This window comes from Oreochromis aureus, linkage group 9 (assembly GCF_013358895.1).
Source record: "Oreochromis aureus strain Israel breed Guangdong linkage group 9, ZZ_aureus, whole genome shotgun sequence".
NCBI lineage: Eukaryota > Metazoa > Chordata > Actinopteri > Cichliformes > Cichlidae > Oreochromis > Oreochromis aureus.
The window spans coordinates 6,950,915-6,978,312 of record NC_052950.1 but is presented as its reverse complement, the minus strand read 5'-3'; the positions used below and the strand labels follow the sequence as shown (position 1 = coordinate 6,978,312).

Here is a 27,398-nt window from a genome sequence, read left to right as displayed (position 1 = left end):
GATTGGGGACCCCTGCCCCACCCACTCAGCCACGGTGTGAACTGGCAGCTCTGTGATGGATGTGTGCATGTGCGCCACTCACACGCTGAGCCAGATGAGTTCATCCTGGAGAGGGATTCAGACATGCCACCTCTACAGTTTACACACCATCGTCACTCAGTCCTGTTACATCTTAGCACACCTTTATAGTCCAAGGTGGTGGAAAAAGGCTGATTTATGTTCTTTGACAAATGTTATGATGTGATATCCTAGATGCATGTTTGTGCTTTTGATACAGTCCAAAAACCTAGTTTAGATTTGCAGGAAGTTTAAAAGAGCTCCATTGAGATGCATATATTTTAAAGAAGGTGGTTTTTATTTTTTTTCCCTCTTTGCCACCTTTCAGCCACTGAATTCAGAAACTGACATTTGTGGATGGTTCCATCCAAAAGATCTGCTTTATGTTGACTGCTGTGTGTTTGGTGCTGACAGCTTTCTCTCTGTGTGCTGCAGAAAGATAAGATGCTTTTTTTCCCCCCCACAGTATCTTCTTAAAGCCACCATCAGGCACTGTGCCAGCCTCCCTGTAGTGCCCTCACACTACAGTGATAAGCATGTCGTTGTCACATTGACGTATAGGTTAGGTGTGTGAGTGTGCAAGCACATTTGTCTTGTTCTTGGCAATCACGTAAAGCATATTCATACAATAGAATAGAATGGGTTTCTACATGCCATGACTCACTGTGTAACATTGGTTTATGTGGGCTTGAGTCACACAAACAAGTTTGATTAGTGTGTTAAAAGGAGAATTGTGGGGATATCAATAAATCAACCTAGTTCTCTTCCCCTTGCACCTCTTATTAGTTGTTCTAGGAAGAAGCAAACTGTTGGTGTAATGGTACCATTAGTCACGACCAGACACATTTCTGTTTCCCCCATTACAGCTCGCACGCTCCTTCGTTCTTTTTCCTGACTTTGTTTCGCTCTTTCTTTCGTACCTTCTCTTTGCCCTTCCCACCTTTTTCTTTTTTTTTCTGCCTAGCTCCATGCTGTTCCTTTTATTTTGTCCCTGCTGAGAGATGACTGGAATTTCTCATCAGACTGAGAGGGTCATTTGAACTTTCTCCTCTTCTCTTCATGCCCTCATTATTTCCACTCTCGTTCTCCAGACCCCGCACGATTTCTCTTCCCTCCCTTTTCTGACGCTCTGCACCGGTTTCTTTGGCATCCCACTCGAGTGTGTGAGCCAAGGGGAGGCAGTGCTCTCGTGGGACTCTCATAACTATCTCTCTCTCTCGTGCATGCACCCCCCCCCCGAGGCTCACTCTGAAGCATGCAGGACACTTTGCTCCAGTCTGCAGTAGAGAAGGGGCCTAATTTTGCTCCCTTGGCTAATGAGCTTAGCCCATGCTGAGCAGCTTTTAGTCCTGCAGGTTGTTGTTATAGCGGGTTGGTGAGAGGAGCCAGAGCAGAAGAGTGAATCTGAGAAGAGGTGTAGTGCAGCAAAAGCTTGAGCACTTCTGTTTGCCTGTCAGGACCACCACTGCTTATGCTGGCACTGCGGCTGGGACATCTTTCTCTCTCCCCCTCCCTCCCTCTATCCTGCTTCTCTCTAATACTACCTGACTCCCCTCTCTCTCCCTCTCTGCCTGTCCCGGAGCACTGACGGAGTACTTTTGTAGCTGCATCACTTCTCGGTCAGCTGTTCTGTCTTCCCGTGTCTTTCACTTCTTTTCTGTCTTAAACTCTCACCTGACTCTGTTGCCAAAATGTACCGGAATCCGTGGATCTCAAATTACCTGAGTCACGTCAAGTTCTGCAGCCAAGGTAAGTGCAGTGACTTGGGGCTCTGTAGCTCCGATTTTGTAGCTCAGGCAGAGAGCTTGGGGACAGGTTACTCTGGTTTGGGCTGTTGGGACTCTAAGCTCGTAGAAGTTGGCAGGCAACAAACTGCAGACTCCCTTCCTCTCTGCTCACTGTCCTGCTTTCCAGCCAGCTGTCCTTGCACTGCAGCTGTAGCCTCCAAGGACACTATGTAAAGATAAGGGATTCTTAATACTGCAGGGGGCTGTTTTATGTAGGCTCTATAGCTACTTGGACATTTGAAAAAGTAGTTTTATGGATATGTTGTAAAGTTGTATATGGTTTTGCACTGAATTAAACAAAATTTACTGACTTTGGAACATTTGGGTCATTAGGGGAGTATTCAGTAGTTTTTTTTTTTTTCTTATCAGTCTAGATACAGAGATACATATGGAGAAATATAGATAGATACATATATATCAACACACAGAGATGCTGTATGGATGTGATCTGTTGCACAGCACTTAAGCACTGTGTCATAAGAGAGCAGTGAATAGCTGAGCTCAGTAAGCTGTTAAAGACGGTCTCCATGTGCAGGGAAAAAAGGAGAACCTGGTAATCAGGACAAAGTAACTATTTTTAAGCAAGAAATGGGGTGTTGCAGAAATATCAACTTTCAACATATTTTTGTACTTGACACAATTTATTTGACTACATTTTGTCACTACACATGTCCTTCATTTATAACAGCGAATTGTCAGAGAAGCTAGTAGTGTAGAATCTGTCAGTATTGTCATTTATAAAAGCTGAAAAATGAAAGTGTCATTGCATAGGTTGACCAACAGAGGGCACACTGCAACTTCACTGCTGGCAACAATTTTGTTAAAATTTTTGCTTCAGAATTTGAGTTCCTTGTTTAAGGTTAGCTCTTTCAGACGAAATTTATCAACTGGACAGGAGCAGCATTCAATGGAAAGCCAGCAAATTTGTTGCAAAACACCAAAACGACAACCTCCTTAAAACTTGTATTGACTTTAAACTGCAGAACGATGGTATTTAAAGACAAACTTTAGCAGCAATAAATGATTTCATGTCACTCATTAATCAACAATTTTGAGTTCTAAAGGTTTGAATAGAACGCAAAGCTTGGTCTACTGCTCTAAATGACCCAATTATTCATGTCTTTGTAATATATAAATGTCATATTGTGCATATCAGAAGCACTGGCTGAAGTCCTGACAGGTACAAACATGTGAGAAGTACTGACATGTTTGTACCTGTCAGTACTCAGCATTAGAGACAATGTAACATCACAGATTAATATTATCACTGTTGAGGTCTACATTACAGTTTTTGCATTCTTTCCTTCACCCTCATTTATACACCCACTGATTGGCCACTAGCTGAGTGTTTGTCTGAGCACATCACATTATATTTTCTGTCTGAGAGCTAAGTGTTTAGATCTGCTTGTCTGTGTTAAGATGGATGTGAATCTGCAGCAGGTGGCCCTCAGTTTCAGGCTTTTATGTGAGCATGCAGAATAGTCTTGGGTTGTTCGGAGGAGGATGTGCTTTGAAGCTTGTTTAAAGAGTTTAGGTTGTAGAAGCATGCTTTCATTCAGACTTTGCAGCTGAACTGCTTTTATAGTCATTAATACTAGTATTTAAGACCTAATTGGCTTATTGTGGCATCCCTGTGCTTAGAACACTGTTTGGTAGCAGTGGCCTCATCTAATTTCTGTCTCTCCATCTGTTTTTCTTTCTTTTTCTCAATGCCTTAATTCTTAAGCTCCTGTTAGTGTGGAGGCTTTAGTTGCAGGTTGAGCCTCCAGCAGACAGAATAAGTGGGCAACTGGAAAATTGGTGGGGGGTGTTGAGACTTAAATGTCAGGCACTTCAGGTGTGATGTAATTCATACAGATAAAGGGTGGTTACTTTTGGGCCTGCTGTAATCCCAGGAATCAAAGTTAATCCTGGATCGTAAATTAGACATATGGTCAGCCACTGATGCCTCTTTGGCTGCCACACTGGGTGTATTGTGGGTTAAGACATGGAGCTTTAGCCTCATGTTACTGTCAAGTTTATCAGAGCCTTCCCAAAGTTAGCTTAGCTTCTTTGTTAACAGACAGTGTTATACAACAATCTTTGGACTTCAACCTTTGATACCATCACATAAAAGGCTTGTACACTTCAGAACCTCAATGGCACTCCACTGAATTGTGAAATGATTTTATCCTCATTTTTTACCAGCATCAAGCTGCCTTTACAGTCTCGTCGACACACACGGGACACAGTGCTGAGGAATTCCTGGCGTATTCCCTTGCGGCTATAGCAGCCATAGCGTTTCTGTAGATTACAACCAGCATCAAAGGCTGTGCGACATCTGTGATCTTTGTGGAGGTTTTTATGCCTGTGTCTGGAATGATGAATGAATTGAGGCCCTTTCTGGGAACTGTGGGGGGGGTGGTGGAGGGTGGTGTCACCCCTGATGGACCACATGCCACAACATATAGAGTATATGAGGTGTAAAAGGAGTACAGGTCTGGTTTGTGAAGAATTAAGTCTGAGACTTTACAATAGCATAAGGCTGCTGCTCCTAAGGGTAAGAAGGCGTGGGTTATTTTTGCAAAAGCAGCTAGTTAAACTTTACATCTGGTTTTGTTTCACACTATAATTTAAATGGAAATTAAGATATTTGTCAGCTTTGTTATTCCTAAACATTTAACTCCACTGACCACTTACATTATAGAGATCTGAAAAGAATGAATGATGCCAAGAACAATTGGGGTACTGGTTTGGTTCATAACACAACCACACGCGCACACACACGCACAGACACACACACGTTTTCATATCTTAGTGAGGACATCTAATTGACAATGCTTTCTCTAGCCGCTTACCCTAACTCTAGCCATGAAAAATTAATGCCTAACCCTTACCCTATACCTAACCATAACCCAATTGTAGCCCTGGCACTAAAACCACATTTTGAGCCTCAAAAATGCCTTCAAAGAAGCCTGATTATTTTATTTTTTTTTAATTCCTTATCCAAATGTCAGCAAATTAACTCCTTTATTTGGATGTATTTCCAGTTTACTCATTAAATTAACCACGTTAGACATCTTTAGATTTCATCAGACTTCACCTCCTTTAACTTGGCATTCATAGCTCCATGTGGGTATCACAGTACAGAAAGATGAAACGGCGATACAATATTGTGGATGTTTTTACAGTAATCTTGTGGTTGCTGTGGCCGTGGTAGTCTGTATTAAGACACCCAACAATTTGTATCAATTTAGTATGGTTATGTAAAACATAACATTAGTTGTGGAGAAAGGGTAAATGATAATTTTCTTTTGTTATTTATGCTTCTTGAACAAGCAGTGGGATATAGGACACACACTGGCTTTTTACCAATAACAAAGGTTTCGATTTCACTTAAATTACGAGGAGTTGTAATTGTTAGCTTTTGAAAAATGTTGTCTTTCACTTCACCTCGGTTGTCTCCACCATGGCTGTTAGCTGTGGTGTATGGAGCTCAACATAGTCTTCACTTATTGAATAGTTTTGGATCCTAACTGTGACAGTTGAGCCCGACTCGGTCACATGTTTAGTTTGGCATCTGGACCAGAGCTGGAAGGCTGGCCTCCAGTACAGCAGTCTAATATTCAACACTGCTTGTTTAAAGAATGCTACATTTGTAACGTCATCCACATGTTAAGTGATACTGCTTCGTGTATCATCAATATTGTGTATTGCTTTGTAGCTGATGTTTGGTCAGTAGTGCTCATTCCATTGTGCAGATAACTCATGTATTTATTACCTCCTTGTATATTATGTGTATTATTTATAGCTTTAACTCAAAGTTGTGAGAAGCTTAATTCAGGACCGTCTCATTTTGTATTGCTAATGCAAATCTCAACAACTGTAATTTAAAGAATACTGAATGATAGTGTTATTGGTGCTTACCAAAGAACACATACAAGATGAGGTAGACATATAGCTAAGCTTAACAAAAAAAAACACTGTTTGAAAGGAGAAAACCACCGAACACGAATACCTTACTGTTTGACAAGTGTGAAGCACGGTGGAGGGAACATCGTAGTCATGAGGGAGCAATGGATTCAGCTTTTTACAGGAGAAAGCCAGGGATACTTGTTCAAGATTCGAATCTTGGGAAAAAATTGAATGATGAAAACACTTTGACCCAAAGAGCACAACTAAATTAAGAATAAAATGGCCTAGTCCTGACCTTAATCTGTCTGAGATGATATCATAGAAAATAAGTATCATGATATCACAGAAAATAAATATCATTATAGATAGAATATCATCGATATTTGATAAAGAAATATCAAATATCAATAAATAATAGCTTCCTCAACCTTTTGCTGGTCTCAAAAATTAGATGTTCAAAAGTCTGTTACTACCAAAGATTATACAAGTTTAATTGTAACTTAGATGAAGTTAGAAACAGATTTTATGTGTGATCAGTAAAGAAAATCCCATTGGCCAGGATTTATCTAAGGCTTTATACCTGCTTGAATGATGTTGGCTTAATCTTTTGGACTCTGGTCAAAAGAAAACGCAGTCAACTCTGATGACTAAGATTATCATTCAAGGCTCACTGTGTTTCAGCAGCCCTATTCTATCCAGCTGAAACAATACACAACTACCCCTAAACCCATACCCGCACACCACCTTCTCCAAATAGGCCTCCTTTCTTCTCAAATTACTCAGATGATGTTTTGCTTAAGTAGGAGGGATTGAAAGCATCAACCCAAACATCTTTAACAGGGACTAACAGATCTGCAATGGGGAAAGGAGGGGCGTGGGTTAGTTTGGGGTGGGTAGCCACTGGGGAGATGTTAGGGGTTTGGGTGGAGCAGTGGGCAAGTTTAATGAGGGGAGGAGGGGTCATTTGACCTTGAGGTGAACTCGGAGGGGATGGAAGTGGGGCCACATGTTTCTCCCGAAATTACACAGCTCTGGCTACTCAGAGGTCCAAGTGCAGCCAGAACCGCACGTTTGAGGTTTAGAGCAAATAGCAAGCATAGATGTTCCCTACAGGGATGTGTTGCACAACTTGGGTTCTGTTGTGACTGTTGTGATGTTTAATACCCGCTAATGCCCCATTTTGGTGGGATGGGGGGTACTGAGGCTGTATTTCTCTGTAGGCAGGCGTTTATACCACAATGTTCCCATGTTTACCGACTTGAGTTTTCTTCCTAATACACACCAGACTGTAGAAAGTTGGTTTGTTTATGTAATTAGGTTTTATCACACAGTATGCTTCTGAGGGCTGAGGAAACTATCTGTGCTCTCTGTATTCCTGGAGGGTGCAGTGTAGAAATGTGACAATGATCCCATCTGCACTGCAACTTTGATGTGAAACTGCACCGGTACACAGGCCGTCAAACGCTCTGATGTATGACCTCATGCACAACACATAGACTGATGCTTAAGAAGGAGACAGTGTGTCTGAATATAAAGGCAACAATGATTAATGTGTCTGCCTGGTGTTTCGTGGGATGGAGGGCTTGGGGTGTGAGTGTGTGGCCTTTAACTAACATAGACTACTTATTGTGTGATACGATTCAGTGGGTCAGGTAGATTGTTTTCCACATCGTTCGTTTTCTCTGTGGAAGTCCCCTTAATTAATGTTGTCCTGTGCCAAGGAGCTGCAGAGAGAGCTGCTTCACTTTAACATGCCTAAGCTGCTCTGATCATCTGTTCATCTGAAGCCACAACCCTGGGTTCAAAGTGAAATTAATGAACAATGGAACATGAATAAATGTTACTCTTTTCTTCTTTCCACAGGAATTGGGAGTGAGAACCCCATTAAACCAAGCAATCCCAGATTGCTACAGAAGAGAGCACTTAGGTAAGATGTGCAAAAAGACATTTAAAAAGTAAAGGTGCTATGAGTGAAAAAGCAAACCAATGTGCACAGAAATACTTTAAAAGACCTCGAGAAAGAGTGAAGAATTTAGCTCAAGGCACAGTGCTGTATGCAGAGGAATAACTTTCAATACTGCAGAATTGCTGATGATAATGCATAGTGAATTGTAAGAGTTGCACCTTGTCCGTTATCAGGGCTTTTTTTTTTCCGGGATAATCTTTTTCCTTTTTCCTGTTTCGTTTGCTTACTCTTCCCATGGTATACAATAAAGAATAGGAACAATGACATTGCACAACACTGCTTTACTTGTTCATCAATACACGCACTTGCTGATATAGACTGCTGCACATAAACAAAGTGGCTTTGGCTCTCTTAGAGATGTTATTTTCTTTTCATTCTAGAACTAGGAAGCAACCTTCACAGTGGTCTCTCCTGCATCCCTCCTCCACGTATACAGACCTGTGTTCTCTTCTGCATACATGAATCACATTAAAAAAATATTCTCTTTAATGCAGTTTTTTTTAAGACAGTACTTCAGATGGGTGAGGAACTAACTTTGCAGGATTGTGCTCAATAATGTTGTTGGCTCTTTGTCAAATACACCATCAGGCCTCCTTATTAACACTCTAATCTGTGAAGTTTCCTTCACAACACTGAGACTGTTGGGCACATCGATGCCCAAAATCTGGTGCCAAAATATTTTCACATGGCTTTGATTTGAAAGCACTGTGCATGCATGGTGAGCGTATCTAAAGATGAAGAAGTAGAGATGAAAAGAGATGTTCCTGTGTTGTGATGAGAAAGGATCCACCATGCATGTGTGTATCAGGGTGTTCACAACTCCATGGTTTTGTCCCTTACAGCAGCCACAGAGTTCGAGCGAGTTGGGTTTTCCCAGTTCTTGACTGTTTCCTCACAGCAGTAATCTGCTGCCAGCTCTTTTATAGCTATATTGCAAATTTGTGGTTTTGAATCAAATCCATAAATGACTTCAATATGTTGTTTTTGTTTTTTTGGGGGGGTTTTTTTGAGAGAGAGATTTGCTGCATATCTGCGCGGCTCGGGGTGTTAACGGGTCAGAAATGTCTCATGTCTAGATAAATATTTGGAGATGGAGAGGTTGATGAAATTTACAGTCTCACTTCCAAATGTACAGTTTGGATGATTATTTGCATACTTTTGTAGCTTCATCCATAATCCACCGGCTGATTGACTAGATTCTTGACCACCTCTCAAACGGACCACGCTTCTAGCAAATAGTTCAGCGATTTGGACAAGTGTTTGATCAAATTCAGATTGATTCAGTGAGCCCCTCAAAACTGCTTACATTGTAGGTCTATAAACAAATCCAGTTTCCCACAGCTCAGCCCTGTTTCAATAAGAGTTGGTATTTTTTCTGCACCCCTCAGCTTCCAGAAAGAATTCTCCTGTGACGAAAAGGACGACCCAGCCAAAAGCACCAAGGATATAGATGTTAGTCTCTTGGCCAATCTCCCTAAAGGTGAGTGAAGTGATTTTATATTAAAAAAAAAAATAAAAAAATAAAAAAAAAAACTTGCTGAAAATGACCCTGACGTTGTCAATGTTCCCACACTTTTTCAGAGTTGCTGTTGTGTAACAGCAGCCTGTTTGCCAGGTTGGAATTAAGTCAAGATTTGTGTAAAACCAGTTTTTATACGAGGCCCAGCTTTGCAAAGTGTTACATATGAACTGCTGTTTTTATGCTGCTCTTGTTTTCTTGACAGGGTTTATTTAATGCAAAATGTAAGTTCCGATAAAGATCCTGTAGTGGTTCACACTCGAATGTGCACATAACAGTTTGAAGACCATTTTGATTAGCTGTTTATAAACTCTGACTCATATAAACTCTGTGGACTTTGGTAACATAGTAAGTAATCAAATCAAAAGTAAACATTTTGAATATGATTATCTGATTTTTCTTCACTAGTGAATAGGTGTTCAGTGTTTGAAATATACCTTTTCTTAAAAATAAAGTACAGAGAAACACCAGTGATCCTGGATTAGAGGAGCAAAAGTGAGTGGATGGATCCATCTTTTTAGGTTGTGACAAATAATTACAATAATTACAACCAGCTGTTTCTTCGGTGAACCCATCACTCCACAGATTGGCTTCATTCTACTCTGCAGTTCTTACAATACAGTGCTCTACAGTGACAAAGCCAAAACTTTGTATTTTCTTTTTTTATCTAAATAAATGAAAGGCAGACGTTTTTGGCTTGGCTGAAGTATCTCTGTCAGAAATGGTGGTGTCAAGCTTTCCTGAGAATGACCCTTGAAACTTGGAGGGTTTATTACTGGGGTTTTTTTAAATAACATAAATTGTAGCTTGGTTTTGCTTCTACATTGTGAGATTTTCTGTGTCGATTAGTGGAAAAAAGTATTTTGGAAATGATTCAGAAACATTAAACGTATAACATCAATGATTTAATCCAATTAAGATTTTATGATAATATGTATATGCGAGCTCAGTGGTATGTTTTCATATTACACATTATCAGAGCATGTCTACAAATATTTCCTGTGAGCGAAAAGCTATCCAAAATTGGTCGTCTTAGACCTATTAAACATTTAATTAGATCTGCTTATTCTGTACTGATTTTATTATTTATTTATTTATTTATTTATTTATTTATTTATTTTTCTTAAGTCTCTGAATTGAGGAAACTATTTGAGGGGATTACCACAAGCACAAGTGACTTGGAAATGAACAGGTAAGATAATGATGCATCTATAAATATGCTACAATAATAAAGATAATACTAAATAGGATAATAATGTGTAAAGATGACGCTTCTCTTTCTTTCTGTGCTTAGAAAGGAGCGCATTGCTCGGCGGTTGGAGGGTATAGAGGGTGAAGTGCATCCGTCTCTGCTGCCTACTTTGGTGGCCAACCGGCTTCTGGAGGAGGACACTCCACGATACACTAGGGCCTCTGACCCCTGTGAGCCCTGTGCTGGTGAGACAAGAACAGTACTGTAGACTATCGTGTCTCTTTCTACACAATAAAGATATGACTTGTTTATTCTTGCACCAGTTACAGTTCAGCGTTATGGCATGGAGGGATTTGAAAGCCCAGAAATGCAGTTGATGGCTCCAGAGCGCCAATCCAGAGCTCGGTGCAGGCCTGAGCCTCAGTCCTTCATCCACACTGAGCCAGTTCACATTTCGGGTCCGACCAAAGGTGTTCCTGAGTTGGAGTCCAAGGCTGAACGCATTGCCCGCTACAAGGCAGAGCGGCGCCGGCAGCTGGCCGAACGTTACGGCATCTCTTTGGATCAGGAACCCGACTTGGACCATCACTCCCGCTACCCCCGCTCTCAGAAAGAGTTGGACTGCTCAGAGAGACGTAATAGAGGGGAGCTGGTGGGAGAGGAAGGCAGAGATATCACCCTAAGTGCTTACACCAGTACCTTAGCTACTAGCCCAAGGGGAGGCCGTTCAGCTCCACCACACGGCTACCCGGACCCAGGCTGTGATATTGGTCACACCAGGGTGGAGTTGTTCTCGGAGAGAGAGAGGCTGATGAACCTGGAGAATCAGCGCAGGGCCGCTCCGCCTGAGCCTCCATCCTCCTCTTCATACATGGACGTGATGTCATCTTCCTCCTCTGCTAAGGTGCCTGCAAAAGACTACACAGTAACCGGCATACCACCCAGTTCACCCAAGCAGGGCAGGCACCCCCCCCTCTCCTCGCCTAAACATGGAGCGTCTCCTGGTGACCTGTTCATTGAGCAGCAAGCCCAGAATGTCCTCAGCAGACAGGGGTGAGTGTTTTGATCTCATCTTTGTTTTTGCTAGGGATATATTTTTTAGTTTTATTTATTTTTAATAAATCCATTTATACATAATGATGGTAAAATACACTTTTGCAAAAGTTTTTGGGGTACTTTAACTGTTTTTGTTTTTGAAAAAAGCAAAGAGCAAATTTTATACCAAAGTGCGTAGCACTCCCTCTAACACAACACATTGACTCTCAACACAACATGGAATAGAAAGGTCAGACATCACTGCATTTGGAGAAACATGGATGTATCCATGTTTTTCTGCAGGTAACTGACACACCATTGTTAAATTATATGCGCGAGATTAGCTTGTTGTGATTTGTGGACGGAGGAGGACACATTGTTGTATCAAACCTTTTTTCTTTTTTTTAGTTTGATTCAGTTGAAAATGGACAACCCTGAGTTTTCTAAGTGACTCCAGATTTTTGAGAGGTTTCATATTTTACTTTATACATAAATTGTACCTTGTTTCGGGAGGCTTTTTCTGCATTAAGCTCCCAAGATTCCCCTCACATCCAAACATAGGGTTTGAGCCAGAACCAGAACTTTACCAGCTGTTCACACTGCATTGTGTTTAAAGGATGGACTCGCTGTGACAGTGTTATCCATCTCTCCATCTATGTCTGTCACTGTTGCTCTGTTCGTTCCACATGTCCAAGGTCGTTGTCTTGGCAGGACTCTTGTTTGATACAAGGTCATGCAATCCGAGCTTGTTCTGGAACAGATCAGTTCCCACAGTCACCTACAACTGGGCAGATTAGTCTGCCTGTATGTGCTGTGCTGTATGTTTATTCTAGAGATTTCAGGTGGATGTCTTGAAGAGGAAATTGGGGTATTTTTCAGATTCACAGAGGAACTCTTACTAAGTTGTGGATAGTACTTTAGCATGTGCACTGTAATGATACACTACATTTACTAAAGGGAGGGATGGATACCACTGTCATTGTGAGTCCATCCTTTAATGGTATGTTTAAAATGGTGGCTAAAAGGACAAAAATAACACCCAAATATTAAAACACCTGCTAACAGCTAGCAGCTCAGTTGCTGCTGTAGAGGGGAAGTACTAAGAGTCGTTTCAGCTCCATAAGTGCTGGAAAAGAGAGAATCAGTGTGTGCACCTCTGTTTCTTGCCCAACCCAGATCACGACCAGGCTCTAGCCCTGCACTGTTCCACTGCAAACAAACATATGAAGGTGCATTCCTTGCTTCTACATCCGCCCGGGACATTATTCCCAATCCATTTGTGTTCCTCTCTGCATTGCCCCCTCTTTCTTTTCCTCAGTTTCCCTCTCAGGTTTCAAAACTTGGCCAGGTTGGATGTGTGTCCATGGTGCAGGGAGGGTGTTGTGTTACTGGGCAGCTCAGTGTGACTCCACAGCTACATCTCTGACCCACAGCTGGGTCTGATCAAGACCAGTGAACCCTGAGGAGAAGCAAGCAAATAGGAGTGTCTCCTCTCTCCTTTTTCATTGGGTGTGTGGGAGTCTAATATGAAATGCTACGTTTTAGCTCTTGTAGTGAAATGTTCAGAGTCTTAAACCAAAACCTCTTCTCGACCTTCGAAACAGTCTCTTTGGCACGTCACAGTTTGAAGTATTTTCAAGATGCTGTCAGTGTTACCCCCAGTATTCATCACTTGAAAAAGATCTTTCATTAAACAGAATCCATCCTGCTTGACTTATTATTAGCAGTAATGTTTGGATCCATTTTTTTGAAATTATTAGTTTATTTTGTTATTGTATTCTGACTGGTGTACACCTAGACCTAACCAGAAAAGATCTGAGGGCACTAGGAGGGGCTCAATAATAGCAACCCAAATGTCATCATTAGCAAAAGCTTGATGCACTTTTATTCCAACATAATCATTTTCATCTCCTTTACCAGCATTGAAACTTTCTGTAACTGGTGACAGAAAATAATCACTTGAGGTGATTTTAAAAAACTGGTAATTAACTGTAACGGTACTTATATAGTGCCTTTCCACAAAGTTGAGCACTCAAGCTCAACAAATGAATTTCTACTGCAAGTCTCATGCATCCTGGACTTGGAAGAGTGTGGGATCAAGTGACCCTTCAGTTTGTAGACCCACTCTACCACCCAAGCCACAGCTCTGCAAGCCTTGTTATAGTTGAGGAAGAGCCAGCTGATTGGTCCAGTCAGAAGACTATCTGTAATTTGTAATCGCCAGTTACTCGGGTAAAACATTTCTACCTCAGGACCTGCATCAAGTCTGTTTCCCCACTTGAATCCAAGGCTAGCAAATCTTTTTTAAGGATATAAGAACCTGAATTTAAGACCTCACTACACAACACAAACTGATTTTTTTTTTTTTTTCCTCCCTTGATTCTTCAGTTCGTCTCTTAATGTATTTATAACTGATCAATATTTTTTCCAGTTTTGCTGAACTCTGATCTGTGCTTAGTGAAACATTCACACTGTTTGCCTTTATTCAGCATCAGAGGGCCAGCATGACTCATCTGGCTCTGGTGGAGTGAGATGGCATTTCCCCCGAATATCTGCTTCTGCAGATAAAACCTCGGCTACAGAGGCGTACTTTTAAAGAGCCCTCTTTCCAGATACCCTCATTCGTTGATAACACTGATCTGCAGATACTATCTATAAATAAGATCTGATGTAATAGAACTGTACTGTCTGACCATTGGTCATAATTCAACAAGCATTAAATACGAGACTTATTATTCATATATTTAGTGTGGCAGTTAAATGTATCATGTGGGAATTAAACTTCTGTTCTTGGGATTGTGCTGAGCTAAACTCAGTGTCTCTTCAGTCAATCTTAATGTCAAGTCAGTGGAGTGTGTAATATAGTTGTCTCTGCTTATATGCTTCAAGAAAAAGACCACAACACTGAATTCAGACCCAACTGCCCAGTCAATCACATGTTTCCTAATGGGTTTCTCTTGGTGCAGTGCAAAGACGAAACTTAGTACTGATTGGTTCCTCCAGACTGATGCTGAAGGCGACACCCACTCCCTCATCAACTGGCCTTCAAGGTAGACCAAGGCTGGTTGTTTCTCACCCCCAGTTATCATCTACCATGTTCCCATTCATCTGGACTTAACCAAAACACACAAACCCTTATGAGCTGTGCTTTTTAAACAGCAGCTCATTACAGGGCTCCAGTTTTTTAAATATTACTATTATTATAGATTTCTGTGATGATGATGCATTTACTCACTTAGGGTCCTGAGTTGACCGGCAGGTGAATGTTTAATAATCTCTGCTTTTGAGCTTTGGATGTCTGCTGCACAGTCATCCTCATCCTCATTGTCACCAGCTCCAGTGCCCTTGGCTTCCAACCATAACTTCATTTTTTCACTCACCTTTTGCTGTGTTTAGCTTAAACCCCATTTGGTAACAGCTGTGTGATGGATCATATTATGTCAACAATGACAAATGCTAGTATTGCCTTTTTAACAATTATGCTGTCGGCAACTGGATTTTCAGGGGTTGTGGGTGGTTGCGTTTTTGTCTATTTTTGAACACTCTTTCTTCAAGAATCAGATCCAGTAAGAATTTAACCATTATTACCACTGTGAGAGAGAGTCTGGAAACAATTCTAAACCAGTTCATATCAGGCAAAGCTGAGATGTATGTTGGTTTTAATCTGGCTTGTATGGTATGTTTATGGTTTTATGAAATATTTGAGTCAGGAAGACTAAACATCTGAGCCAGTATTTATACTGGTGTTACATCCAAATATCAAATCTTGACCCTGCATGCTTTGTCAGTGTCCAGCCCTAATGTCAAACAAGAGGCTGAGCTCCTCCTTTAATGCTCAAAGGCTTACACACAAAGGATCACAATCAAAGTCATCTTTCTGAGCTTCTATGAGAGCTATGCTTTGCCTATTGATGTTTTCCAAATGTTAACCAGTCCTTTGTCTCCCTGAAGAATCAGAGTTAGGGAGAGGCTTGTCAGGGAGGAGGGCCGGCAGAAGAGCCCAGAGTTCGGAAATGTTACAGAAGGCCTAGTGTACCGCAGACCATTTCAGCACCAGCCCCAGGTTTCTACACGCTACCACGCAGACCCACTAGGCCCACAGCAGGCCTATTCCCACCATCATCCACAAGTTCAGCACAGCCGGTCCGGTCCACAGGGAGGGCAAGAAGTTGGCAATTACCCCAGTTATTTGTCCATGACCTCTGGTCCTACATCCAGAACTGGGCAGCAGCAACAGCAGGTGGAAGAGGAAGAAGCTGGTGAGGCTGAGGAGGTCAAGACAGAGGGCCTTCTGAGGAGCAGAAAAGCAGTCTTGCCTTCACAGATCCGGCGCAGAGAGAGGAGCACTGAAGACCCACGAAGAGGGCGAGGTGAGGAGGAGCTGGTCATGTACAGGATGCAAAGGGAGGCTGAGGCAGAGGAACCTGTTAGAGGGGGACTTGGAGACAGACCTAGATGGGAGGAAGCAGAGTATACCTCCTGTCTGCAGGCGGCAGAGCGCCGACCAAGAGAGCGGGAAAACGCTGATCGTGTCCACAAAAGACCGGCTGCAACCCACATTGAGCCCAGAACATCTCACACAGGGCCAGGAAGTTCCAGCTCCACCACAGCTCTGAGCCGATCTGTGTCTGATGCTGGAAATCAGCTAGGACCCAATCAGAGGAGCTTGCAACACCAGACCCAGGAACCCCGAGACGTCAGAGAAAGAGAAAGTTTGAGTAATGGAGAGAGTCACCAGGACACCAGAGTGTCTGTGGCACAGCTCAGACATTCCTACATGGAGAGCACCACCACTCCTCCAACCAGCCGCAGGAATGAGCTGTAGGTGGTAAAATGCTGCATGGCCTGTACTCGCTGGCTGGCTGCTGTCACTCTGACGCTTATTACCTAACATCATCTGGCTACTCAGCGACTAACAAGCAGCTACGTCTGGTGTGACGCTAACATCCAAGCATAGTAGTTCATTTAATCTGTAGACATGGCATACATGCATTAATTTCTGAAAATTAATCTTCCTGCAGTACGGTGTTTGTTTCTACTTTAATGGCACTGTGACTTGTTTGGATACTGCCTGGGGCTCGTGCGTGCGTGTGTGTGTGTGTGCGCGCGCGCGTGTGTGTGTGCGCGTGTGCGTGCGTGCGTGTGTGTGTGTGCGCTTAAACTATTAAAAAATCTGCATGGGCTTGCTCATAGGCTCGATTTTAAAAACCAGAGGTGTGGTTGAATGTTCAACACCTCTGCTTTTAAACAGTTTTATTTTGCACCATGTCCCTCTCTATTTCTCCCTGACAACTCTGTATTCTCTTTCCTCTGGGTTTTCTGTCTGTTGATCCCTCTCCCTGAATGGCCCCTCCAGTGAAATGGAGGAGCGTAGGGCACTGACGGGCTACAAGGCCCCATGGAGAGGGGAAAGGGACAGGGGGCGCAGGCCCCGGCAGTATGTCTATCCTGGGGAGAGTAGAAAGACCTCTGAGAGGTTTAGGACACAGCCCATCACTTCTGCTGAGCGCCATGAGACTGATAGGTACTGCTCTGGATTCGAGAATGCACGGCTGAGTGTGAAATGCATGTGTGTTGAAAGAAATCACGACTTTGTTTAATTTGGAATGCAACGAAATGTTGATTTTAGTCATGTTCGGGTGACCTGTAATCAAATATATATTAGTCTCTACCCAGGTACTGTTCCCATAGTCATATTAATATCATCACAGTAAAACAGGCCAGTGAGGATAATGCTCACATATACAGACCTAAACACCCTCCCTCTCCTTGATTTCCATTCTAACAACATTAGCAAACAAGGAAGCTTAAAGGCCAAAGGTCCCTCTGATTGGGCCTTGGCAGTGGTCATCACATGTGACCACAGTGGGGACGCATGAATTGGCCTTTGTCAGTAATCAAGTCCCGAGACCATGGATCAGAGCAGACTTCTGTAATGCTGTCTAATTCTCTAGCTTAGTCTGCTTTCTCTCCATTTTTCAATTCTAACGCGAGCTGTAACATTTCCAACATACCACAAACTACTGCTTTTCTCAGCACGCTGCTACCCTTCCTATCTCAAACCACTCGCCACCGTCTGATTTACTCACCTTATTTTATTGTTATACATATGCTTTGAACTGATTACCTTTTTCTTTCTGTGCTTTTGAAGGTCTTGTGTGAGTTCAGACTTTGCTTCCACTGAAGGTAAGTAGTTTTTCCCACTAACCTCAGATTTAGATTTTCAGAATACAGGAACAGTAAGTAGGTATAATATTAGGTAGATAAAATGCAAGGCTCATTGCATCTTATTTTCTCTCTGGTATAGATATCGTACAACAAAAGTAAATCTCATGAACTAAAATAACCACATCTAATATTTCTGTAGACGTCCATGTAGAAATGCTGAATCACATGGACATTGTTTCAGTTTCAGGGTTTTCTTGGTTAATTCTACATGAGAGCCAACTTGAACGCTACACATTGTCATACCACAGACTGACACAGCACAGTTTCTTTTTTAATTCTTTGGATGGCTGCTGAGATCACGAGGATAGAAAAAGAATGCAGTTACATTCATGCTTAAGTTTAACTGCCTTTCCATTTATATTATAGCTGCTCTGTATTATAACTGCATAGTTTCATCTAATAGTATCTGCAGTTCAGTGGTGAGTGCCTAACTATGAAAACAGCATTACTGATTATTTACAACTGCACTCATCTTTAAGTGAACAGAATGAGTTTTCAGTGGCTTCAGTGATAGACACAAGGATGGAGGCCTGGTGACTTAAATCAGTTGTTTTTTTGTTTTTTTTTAGGTGGTCTTTATTTTATGGGAAAGCATGATATTTTGAAGTGGAGTTTACGGAGTCATTCATGGTGCTCACAGTAGCATAACATCACTGTGGCCCCGCTTAGGGCAGAGCCAGCTCATCTGCTTCTTATAAACATGACTTGGCCGGGATGCTTTGACGAGTATTATGTAGGCCAGAGCTCAGCGTCAAAGGGATAGCTGTTTGATGATGTCATGGCATGTGTCTTGCAGAGAATAAAGCGTGTATATTCGTCACACCTGTCCGTCTTTTTATAGTCTCCTGAGTGACTCCAGTGACTGATTTAGTGGTTTGTTTGTTTTTTCCCTGCCATTAAGCCGGATGGTGTTAATAATGACTGATAGGTATCACACAATAGTTGTCATACTTCTGAGTGTTAAATAATTAGATTATTGGGAAAGGTTTATAGAGCGTAAATTTATCTTTATTATCTTAAGATGCTTTTCTGTTACCATTTTTATCCAAAGCTAGCTAGAGTGACTTCAGTTTTTTGCATATTATAATAATGTCACTGTTACTGCATAATATTCTTTTTTTATTGACTTATAATTTAGGAAATATATAGACTAAAGTAGGATCTTTAATCAGCGACTCTGACTACAGTCAGCTGAAATAACCACAGTTAGTACATTTTAGACAACTAGAGCAAGCTAGCTAATTGAGCTAATACTAGCTTAACGAGTTTGTTCAAATTGTCTGCCTTTGAAATGTCCTTATATGATGGCAGTTTAATGCCATATTATAAGTACAGGGTGGGCCATTTATATGGATACACCGTAATAACATGGGAATAGTTGGTGATATTAAAGTCCTGTTTGTGGCACATTAGTATATGTGAGGGGGCAAACTCCTCAAGATGGGTGGTGACCATGGTGGCCATTTAGATGTCGGCCATCTTGGATACAACTTTTGTTTTTTCAATAGGAAGAGGGCCATGTGACACATCAAACTTATTGGTAATGTCACAAGAAAAACAATGGTGTGCTTGGTTTCAACGTAACTTTATTCTTTCATGAGTTATTTACAAGTTTCTGACCACTTATAAAATGTGTTCAATGTCATGCCCATTGTGTTGGATTGTCAATGCAACCCTCTTCTCCCACTCTTCACACACTGATAGCAACACCGCAGGAGAAATGCCAGCACAGGCATCCAGTATCCGTAGTTTCAGGTGCTGCACATCTTGTATCTTCACACCATAGACAATTGCCTTCAGATGACCCCAAAGATAAGTCTAAGGGGGTCAGATCGGGAGACCTTGGGGGCCATTCAACTGGCCCATGACAACCAATCCACTTTCCAGGAAACTGTTCATCTAGGAATGCTTGGACCTGGCACCCATAATGTGGTGGTGCACCATCTTGCTGGAAAAACTCAGGGAACGTGCCAGCTTCAGTGCATAAAGAGGGAAACACATCATCATGTAGCAATTTCAAATGTCCAGTGGCCTTGAGGTTTCCATTGATGAAGAATGGACCCACTATCGTTGTACCCCATATACCACACCAAACCATCACTTTTGTTGTGCCAACAGTCTTGGAGGGATCCATCCAATGTGGGTTAGTGTCAGACCAATAGCGGTGGTTTTGTTTGTTAACTTCACCATTCACATAAAAGTTTGCCTCATCACTGAACAAAATCTTCTGCGTGAACTGAGGGTCCTGTTCCAATTTTTGTTTTGCCCATTCTGCAAATTCTGTGCGCCGATCTGGGTCATCCTTGTTGAGATGCTGCAGTAGCTGGACTTTGTAAGGGTTCCATTTGTGAGTAGCTAATATCTGCCGAAGGGATGTTCCACTAATGCCACTCTCCAGTGACATGCGGCGAGTGCTACGCTGTGGGCTCTTGCTGAATGAAGCTAGGACAGCCACTGATGTTTCTTCATTAGTGACAGTTTCTTGCGTCCACATTTTGGCAAATCCAACACTGAACCACTTTCACGAAACTTAGCAAGCAGTTTGCTAACTGTAGCATGGGAGATGGGTGGTCTCGTAGGGTGTCTTGCATTGAAATCTGCTGCAATGACCCGGTTACTGCGTTCACCAGATATCAACACAATTTCTATCTGCTCCTCACGTGTTAACCTCTTCGACATGTCAATGGCTGTGAACAAAGAGAAACTTATAAATAACTCATGAAAGAATAAAGTTACGTTGAAACCAAGCACACCATTGTTTTTCTTGTGACATTACCAATAAGTTTGATGTGTCACATGGCCCTCTTCCTATTGAAAAAACAAAAGTTGTATCCAAGATGGCCGGCTTCTAAATGGCCACCATGGTCACCACCCATCTTGAGGAGTTTGCCCCCTCACATATACTAATGTGCCACAAACAGGACTTTGATATCACCAACCATTCCCATGTTATTACGGTGTATCCATATAAATGGCCCACCCTGTATAATGCTAAGGCGTTGTACATACTGTACAGGGTTGAACTAGCACTGAGGTCGCAACAAGAGACCGTGCACATACAATAAAACTCACTGATTCGTAGCCATGCAGAGCTGTTATTGGGGTGAAGTGGTGGGCAAAAGACTGAAGTGACGGCTATGTTAGAGGAGGATATTGTTGACTGACAGAGGAGGAAATGCTTACCTGTGCAAGAAGCCTGGAATGTGTTGGTGCTCACGGAGAAGTAAAGTGTCTCTGCTGTTTCTGTAAAGTTGTACCCCGTGGTTTCAAGGACATTTGTTGAAACCCTTGTTTTCATTTTGTGTACTCAAAGTATACACTGAATTGAATCATTAGTGTATGAATAGAAATGTATGTAAATAATCACATCACAAAACTTACTTGCTCTTTCTGGCAATATAATTTGGTGTTTTAGTGTCTTTGGCAGGAATTTTAAGTAGTGTTTTACAGAGTGTCTGTGGTAGCATAAAATATTAAGATTAAAAAAAAAAAACATAAAACAAAATATAGATGATACAGAGAAGTGTGAAGCAGAATTTATGTAGTTGGAGACTGTTTCTAACTCCAACTTTTTTTTCCTTTGTTGCAGCTGATGAAGAGAAGCTAGATGAACGGGCCAAGCTGAGCGTCGCAGCTAAGCGCTCTCTCTTCAGGGTGAGTTTTTACTGTTGGGCATCTTATATTGTCCGAATACATGCAGCTTCCAAGCTGAGGAAAAACTTCATTCCAGTTATGGGTATGATTGTGGACTCTGGGATTAATAAAGTATTCTGATTCCGATTTCCTGTCCTCCTCTTACTTTGAGGATTTAGAAATTTTGATTGGAGATGTGAGTCACAATTGAGCCAGGATTATCCCTGAAATGATTTGTGCCATAATTCAGCAGCTTGTAGAATCACATTTAGCAGGAAGAAGTTGAAGGAAACCTTTTCTGTATGATTGCGTCAGGCTCTCACATTTTTGTGGAAGAATTGTCTCCGTCCTCTTCAGTGTTGCTTCAATCCTAAGTCTGTTCATTTCTCAGCCTGTAAAGTCTCAGATGTAGCTCTTATTTCATATGGAAGCAGTAAGGTGTAGGTAGTTTTTCACACACTGCTTCATTTTGCTTTAAAAAAAAAAAAAAAAAAAAAAAAAAAATTTAAATTTTTATTTATTTAGTTGCAAGATCTGCTAAGGACCAGAGGAGGTCTGTACAGTTTGTTTAATCAGCTGTGTTCATTTCTAAAGACCAATGTTTACCCTAATTATCTCCATCCAGGAACTGGAGAAGAGCGTCGATGGCGGAGCTCCTAAACTGCGGTCCAGGAATGCCGCTGTGGACAGGAGACTAAGACGGACACAAGATCGATCCAGAACTCAGCCGGTCACCACTGAGGAAGTAGTCATCGCAGCCACGTAAGGCTCTGTCACCTTGTTTGATGCTGTGTAATGTGAAAGACACATCTAACAATAATAGGGTAACTTACTTTCTTGATAGGCAAAGAAAAATTGTATAATTATATAGTTCTATCAGGAAGAATGACTAAATAAATGTAAGCTTGTAAATGAGCCCATGGTGAGTACAAATGTGACACAAGAAAAAGAACCTTATGACTTTTTACTTGAAAATGAGTACCATTATAGTAATAAAAATTAAAGTCATGAGAATAAAAACCCACATGTGAAACATTTTCAAAACCTTTCACAAAGAAATGTTTCTGGAGACTATTTAAAAGAAGCTAAAGATTTAATCGCTCAGTATGATGAGAGTTGCATAGTTTCGGGGCTATAATAGCAAAACCTCAACCCTCCTCTTTTTGTCACAAGCTGTGGCCGGGGAATGACCACTAAGACTCCATCTACAGATCTGTGTGTTTCTGACAGCACATATCAAGTCAATAAATCAGAGGTGTAAAATCTTTAAGTGCAATAACGTAAATACATGCGGATCTGGTGCTTCAAGGGGAAGTTCTCCTAGATTATCAAAGCTGAACAAACTCAACTGTGCACTTGAGTGTACGCATCTATCTGCAGAGAGACCTTGCTGTGAAAATGGAGTAAAGAATTTTTCCATACTGTAAACATTGCTGTGAAATTCCACTCGCCTTCATTATATTTGGGTCGCACTTTAGTGTAAATGTATGAAGAGTAAGTAAGACCATATCAGCAACTAAGACTTTTTATTACAGGGTATTACCAGTTTTTGTAGATTTAAACTTTTTTTTCTGTGTGAAATTGTTTCTTAAATAAAGCTGTGCCTCTGACTTTTTCACTGTCCTCACATCTACATGCAACTTTCACCACCATCCTAGTCTTTATGTTTTCATGGTCACCTTCCTGTCTTCTCTGTCGTCTCTGTGTGTGTGTATGACTGTGTCCCCTGTCATTGACCACTGTAGCGCCCCATCTCACGTGCCACAAATGGTGTCCACTCATGCTGCCGTAGCACGCGTCCCTAGCCCCACCCTAGTTTACAGCACTGTCCCACCATACAGGTACACAGCAGACGTGTGTGCACGGATATGTATGCTCACATCGAAGTGCGGTGTTTGACTAACACGTTTGAGTCTTGGCTGCTATGCAGTTTTTCTTTGTTCACTGTGTTTTAATCTATAGGATTGAGTTGCTGGTAAAGTTCTAATGCACAGTTTTAAGGATTGGTGCCCTCATGTGTGATCAGAGGAAACTACATGAATTAATTGCTAACAGAGGACCTCTTGGATTGTAACTCACTGCTTGGTGAGCATGACTCACCCTGCATGTGTAGCAAACCTTTTTAGCTCTGTGTTGGCAACTTTTACTGGCTGTCAGAAAATGCACACAGACCCACAATCCTCTCTGTGACATGCCACTCGCTGGCTTGCATGAACTCCTCCCATGCTTACAGAAGTCTCCGTTTTCTTCTACCTCTTTGTCTCTTGGATGTCGTCTCCCCTTCTCAGCCTGCAGGCATCCTCACAGCAGAGTGCTGTTGCCCATGAGCAAGTGAGCGAGGCCCGGCAGGCGCAGGATACCAAGGAGATCCGGGGCCTGACGCAGACATCATCGCTAAAAGAAAAAGATACGAAGCAGAGCGAGACTCAGGAGGAGCCTGACCTCTGCACCCTCAGCCTGGCTGAAAAGATGGCGCTGTTCAACCGGCTAGCTCAGCCTCCAACCAGGGTCACCCACACAAGAGGGGACACGCGACAGCGGAGGGCCAACGCTCGCTACCAGACACAGCCAATAACACTGGGAGATATGGAACAGGTGGGGAAGCAGCAGGGTCACTTTGTTTCTCCAGTGCTTCGGTTCACGAGGAGAAGACCTCTAAACTTTGCTTTCTCACTGTATACATTCAGTCTCATGTTAGTGTTTGTTAAATCACATCATACAAATGTAAAGAAAGAGTTTGCAGGGAAATCAAATGAGGAAAGAGCAAAAAACCCTCTGCAGGGGCAATAGAGGTATTTACTGGAGTGACACACAATACAAAAATGTAGTATAAATGTAGTAATAATGTATCGTGACTTACTCGGTCAATGCAGTGTCATATGCACAGAATATGTGAATTAGAGAACACATTTTAAAAACAAGAGGAAAAGTGAAAATTCTGTTAATGATTATAAATGATGATGTAACTAAACAGCTGCTTTTCAGCTCTGGGAGCAGTTTGCTGATTAAGGGTAATGAATGTTAACAGAGTTTTAAGTGGGCATATATGGAATCATATGACAGAATTATTCTAGTGTTCACTGAAAATTCAAAAAATGTGAGTACTGAAGTGATGATATATGGAAAAAGGGAAAAAAAAAACATTTGAAGGTGGAAAAATCGAAGTTGCAATGATGACATGTTATCTGTTAGTCAGTGGGTTTGCAGGGGTTATAATTAAACTCCTGCTACTAAAGTAGAAAATCCATGAAACAAGAACTGCAGCATGCTGGTGTTCCTGCTCCAGGAGCTCTCAGACGTAGACCTCAGGGATGAGCAGGAGCTGTGTGACAGTCTGGTAGAAGACCTACAAGTAAGCTTCCTCTGAACAGTCACCGAACCACCACTTGCCTGCATCAGTGGAGGCTGACACAGCCGGAGCACTCTTCTCAGAAATGACCGTCCATTTCTGTGAACAACACGCTCTGTGTGGCTTTTTTCTTTTTTGGCTCGTCTCCACATTGGTGTGATTTCATTCTGAATGTACGTTGCATGGCCCAGCTTGTAATAAAGCTCTGAGTCATCATCCCCAGTTCAATAAAGAGGCTGTGATGTGTAGATGGATGAAGCACACATATCAGCGAGTCTGCGGGCTTTAAAAGATGTCTCTGTGACAAAGAAGAGGGAAATTTGAAGCAAAGGGGATTTAATGGATGGATAGATGTTGCAAGTTTCCTTGACATGGCTGCTTTCTGTTGCTTGTCATTGGTTCCTCAGCAAAAGTGCCAGGTTAGTTCTCCTCTATGGATTATGAACCTAGTTGTTACAAACTGAAAGTGTTTGTCATGCATTGTGCGTCGGCGGATGCTGGCATGGCTTTGTGATGTGGGCTGACCATTAAGAGAGGCTGCTGTTTGATGCCCAGGAAGTGCACTGAGTCAGGCAGGCTGTGATTAGTCAGCGTGATTCTCTCAATTGTTTGTGTGTGCACTTTGCCCGAGCCGTTTCTCAGCCTCTGCAGCAAACTGACCCACTTTGTCTGTCTGCTTTACACAGCTTCAAAACGGCACAGGCTCCCATTTTGGACACCACCTATCTTCCTCATCTTCCTCTACACTCAGAGCAGGAGGGACGGTGTCCAGTGACCACGCCGGAGACATCCACATATCCACGGCAGCCTGCGTGGAGCCCACCTATGCCAGCTCTGACAGGTCTCTGCCCCCTCGCCAACCGGACAGCCCAGTCAGGGGGTCCCAGGGATCCTCAGATCACCACAGGCATCACATTTTGCCCCAAGTGGAAGACCAGATTGATCTGGGAGGGGGGAAGAGGAAGCTGCCCTCTCCTGAGAGAGCAGTCAAGCAGACCACACTGCCCCAGCCCCAGAGTGGAAGAGAAAGGAGAGAAGAGGAGGAAGAAGCAGAGGAGGAGCAGCTGCAGCAGCGGGCGGACAGAGTGATAGAAGAGGAAGTGCTGTGGAGCTCAGAGCGCCACAGGCTCCAGGACAGCCAGGAGCAGAGCCAGAAGAGCAGGGCCACCAATGGAGGTAAGAAAACAGCAGGAGGAGGAGCTCAAAAGCATCAGTCTGCTTTTTATTGCCTGAACTACTCTGCTGTTTGTTCTGTCTTTACTGAAGTTTATAAAATCGCTAAGTTTACGTTAAGATTTGGGGAGAATGATAACTGTAACTTGTCTATATTAGTATTCAACATACAAAAGTGTTACAGACCCTGAAGAGGAGAAACGGAAGAGGATGGATGAATGCATATTTCATTTTTTTTTTTTTTTTTTTTTTTTAGTAACTGGAAATATTTGGATCAGAGGGTAGTGCTGTGGAGTTGTAGGTTAAAGCTAGCAGTAGGTTGTTATCTTGGTTAGTAAGGTGCACCTGCAACTTAATTTGGTGTTAAATGGGAAGCTTATTTTGGTTACCATGCTGAGTTAGTGTTTCTAGTAGAACTTTGGAGTTTTTAATTTATTTTATTTCTGTTAAAAGTGAAGATAATCAGAACACTAAAATAGGTTTTAAATATTTTAAAGAGCAAACTCTGCTAACAGTTGGTATCAGTTTCCGTCAACAAGTTCTAATCCAACCCCACTTCCTGTGTGTCTGAGTGAAAATGTTGAGTTCAGACTGTGGTTTTCAGGCTTCCTTTGTATCTGAGCACTGCAGTAACACCGGGCCATTCACTGTCTCTGTGTCAGCGTGTAGCTTGTCAGAAAACATAGAAAACAGTCAAACTGGAACTGTGGAACTTGTTTCGGGGCAGGGGGAAGGAATAGTGCATTGACCTGAGTCTCCAGTGTGGGTTATTTGACAGCTGTGGCAGAGATGTTTAAAGCTGTGAAAAGTGTCTTTGCTGCTTCTCACGAGGTGGATGGGATTATTTTGGTGAGCATGAAAGATGATTGCTGCGATGCTGCTTTGAGATGCTGAGTCTGCACTGTGACACCTCTGACGACTGTTATGTTAAAGGGTTTACACCCTACACAGCGATTCTCAGTTAATGTATTTTAATGTGTTTTCAAAAGGTCATTAAACCTGTCACTGTTAATGTTTATGGTGTTGCTGCTGAGTTACTGATTTTTAATTATTTTATTTATTTATTTTCTCTCTCTCCTCTCACTATTTGCGTGTGCTCACACTCACAGAGCTGCTGGAATCCACTGTGGTAACATCCAGAGCAGCATCTGGCTTCCCCGAAGCAGCGGACCTGCACACGGACAGCAACGCACACCCAGCCGGCCCGGTTGAGCCTGAGCAGGGAGACGAACTGAGTGACAGGATGATGGCCCGACACATGTCCATCAAAGAGAGGTGAGCATGGAAGTGTGTTAGGATAGGATTTAATATATATTTACTATTTATTTTATTTATTATTTATGAATGGCCATCAGTCGTAACACATTTGTGATCAACTCTTTAACTTTTAAATTAAGAATGGATGAAATGTGATGACTGAAAATTACATCATGAGGATAAAGCGGAAGGAGTTTTTAGGGTATTAGGGTTTTTTTCTTAGTCTTTACTGTTGAGCTTCCTGGGATGAAGTCTGGAGTATTAACAGAAGCAAAATGCTGGCTATGATAGAGAAACTATAGATTTTT

The 27,398-nt window shown here is 42.2% G+C and overlaps 1 protein-coding gene across 14 annotated transcripts in view; it reads left to right on the top strand.

Moving 5' to 3' along the window:
- svila (supervillin a) overlaps positions 1–27,398 on the top strand; it is an 81,849-nt gene that overhangs the window by 29,774 nt on the left and 24,677 nt on the right. For 5 of the 14 annotated variants that reach the window (XM_039616932.1, XM_039616928.1, XM_039616929.1 and 2 more), the window contains exons 1-15: positions 1,329–1,806; positions 7,602–7,665; positions 9,093–9,184; positions 10,352–10,415; positions 10,518–10,660; positions 10,739–11,468; positions 15,402–16,271; positions 16,807–16,974; positions 17,602–17,636; positions 21,268–21,332; positions 21,937–22,073; positions 22,970–23,152; positions 23,600–23,906; positions 25,347–25,836; positions 26,943–27,108. In XM_039616932.1, the coding sequence (XP_039472866.1) occupies positions 1,749–1,806; positions 7,602–7,665; positions 9,093–9,184; positions 10,352–10,415; positions 10,518–10,660; positions 10,739–11,468; positions 15,402–16,271; positions 16,807–16,974; positions 17,602–17,636; positions 21,268–21,332; positions 21,937–22,073; positions 22,970–23,152; positions 23,600–23,906; positions 25,347–25,836; positions 26,943–27,108 (3,572 nt within the window). In that variant the 5' untranslated portion in view covers positions 1,329–1,748. Of the gene's footprint in view, positions 1–1,327; positions 1,807–7,601; positions 7,666–9,092; positions 9,185–10,351; positions 10,416–10,517; positions 10,661–10,738; positions 11,469–15,401; positions 16,272–16,806; positions 16,975–17,601; positions 17,637–21,267; positions 21,333–21,936; positions 22,074–22,969; positions 23,153–23,599; positions 23,907–25,346; positions 25,837–26,942; positions 27,109–27,398 lie in introns of those variants that run through there. The other 9 variants (XM_039616924.1, XM_039616921.1, XM_039616922.1 and 6 more) reach the window with 8 other exon arrangements.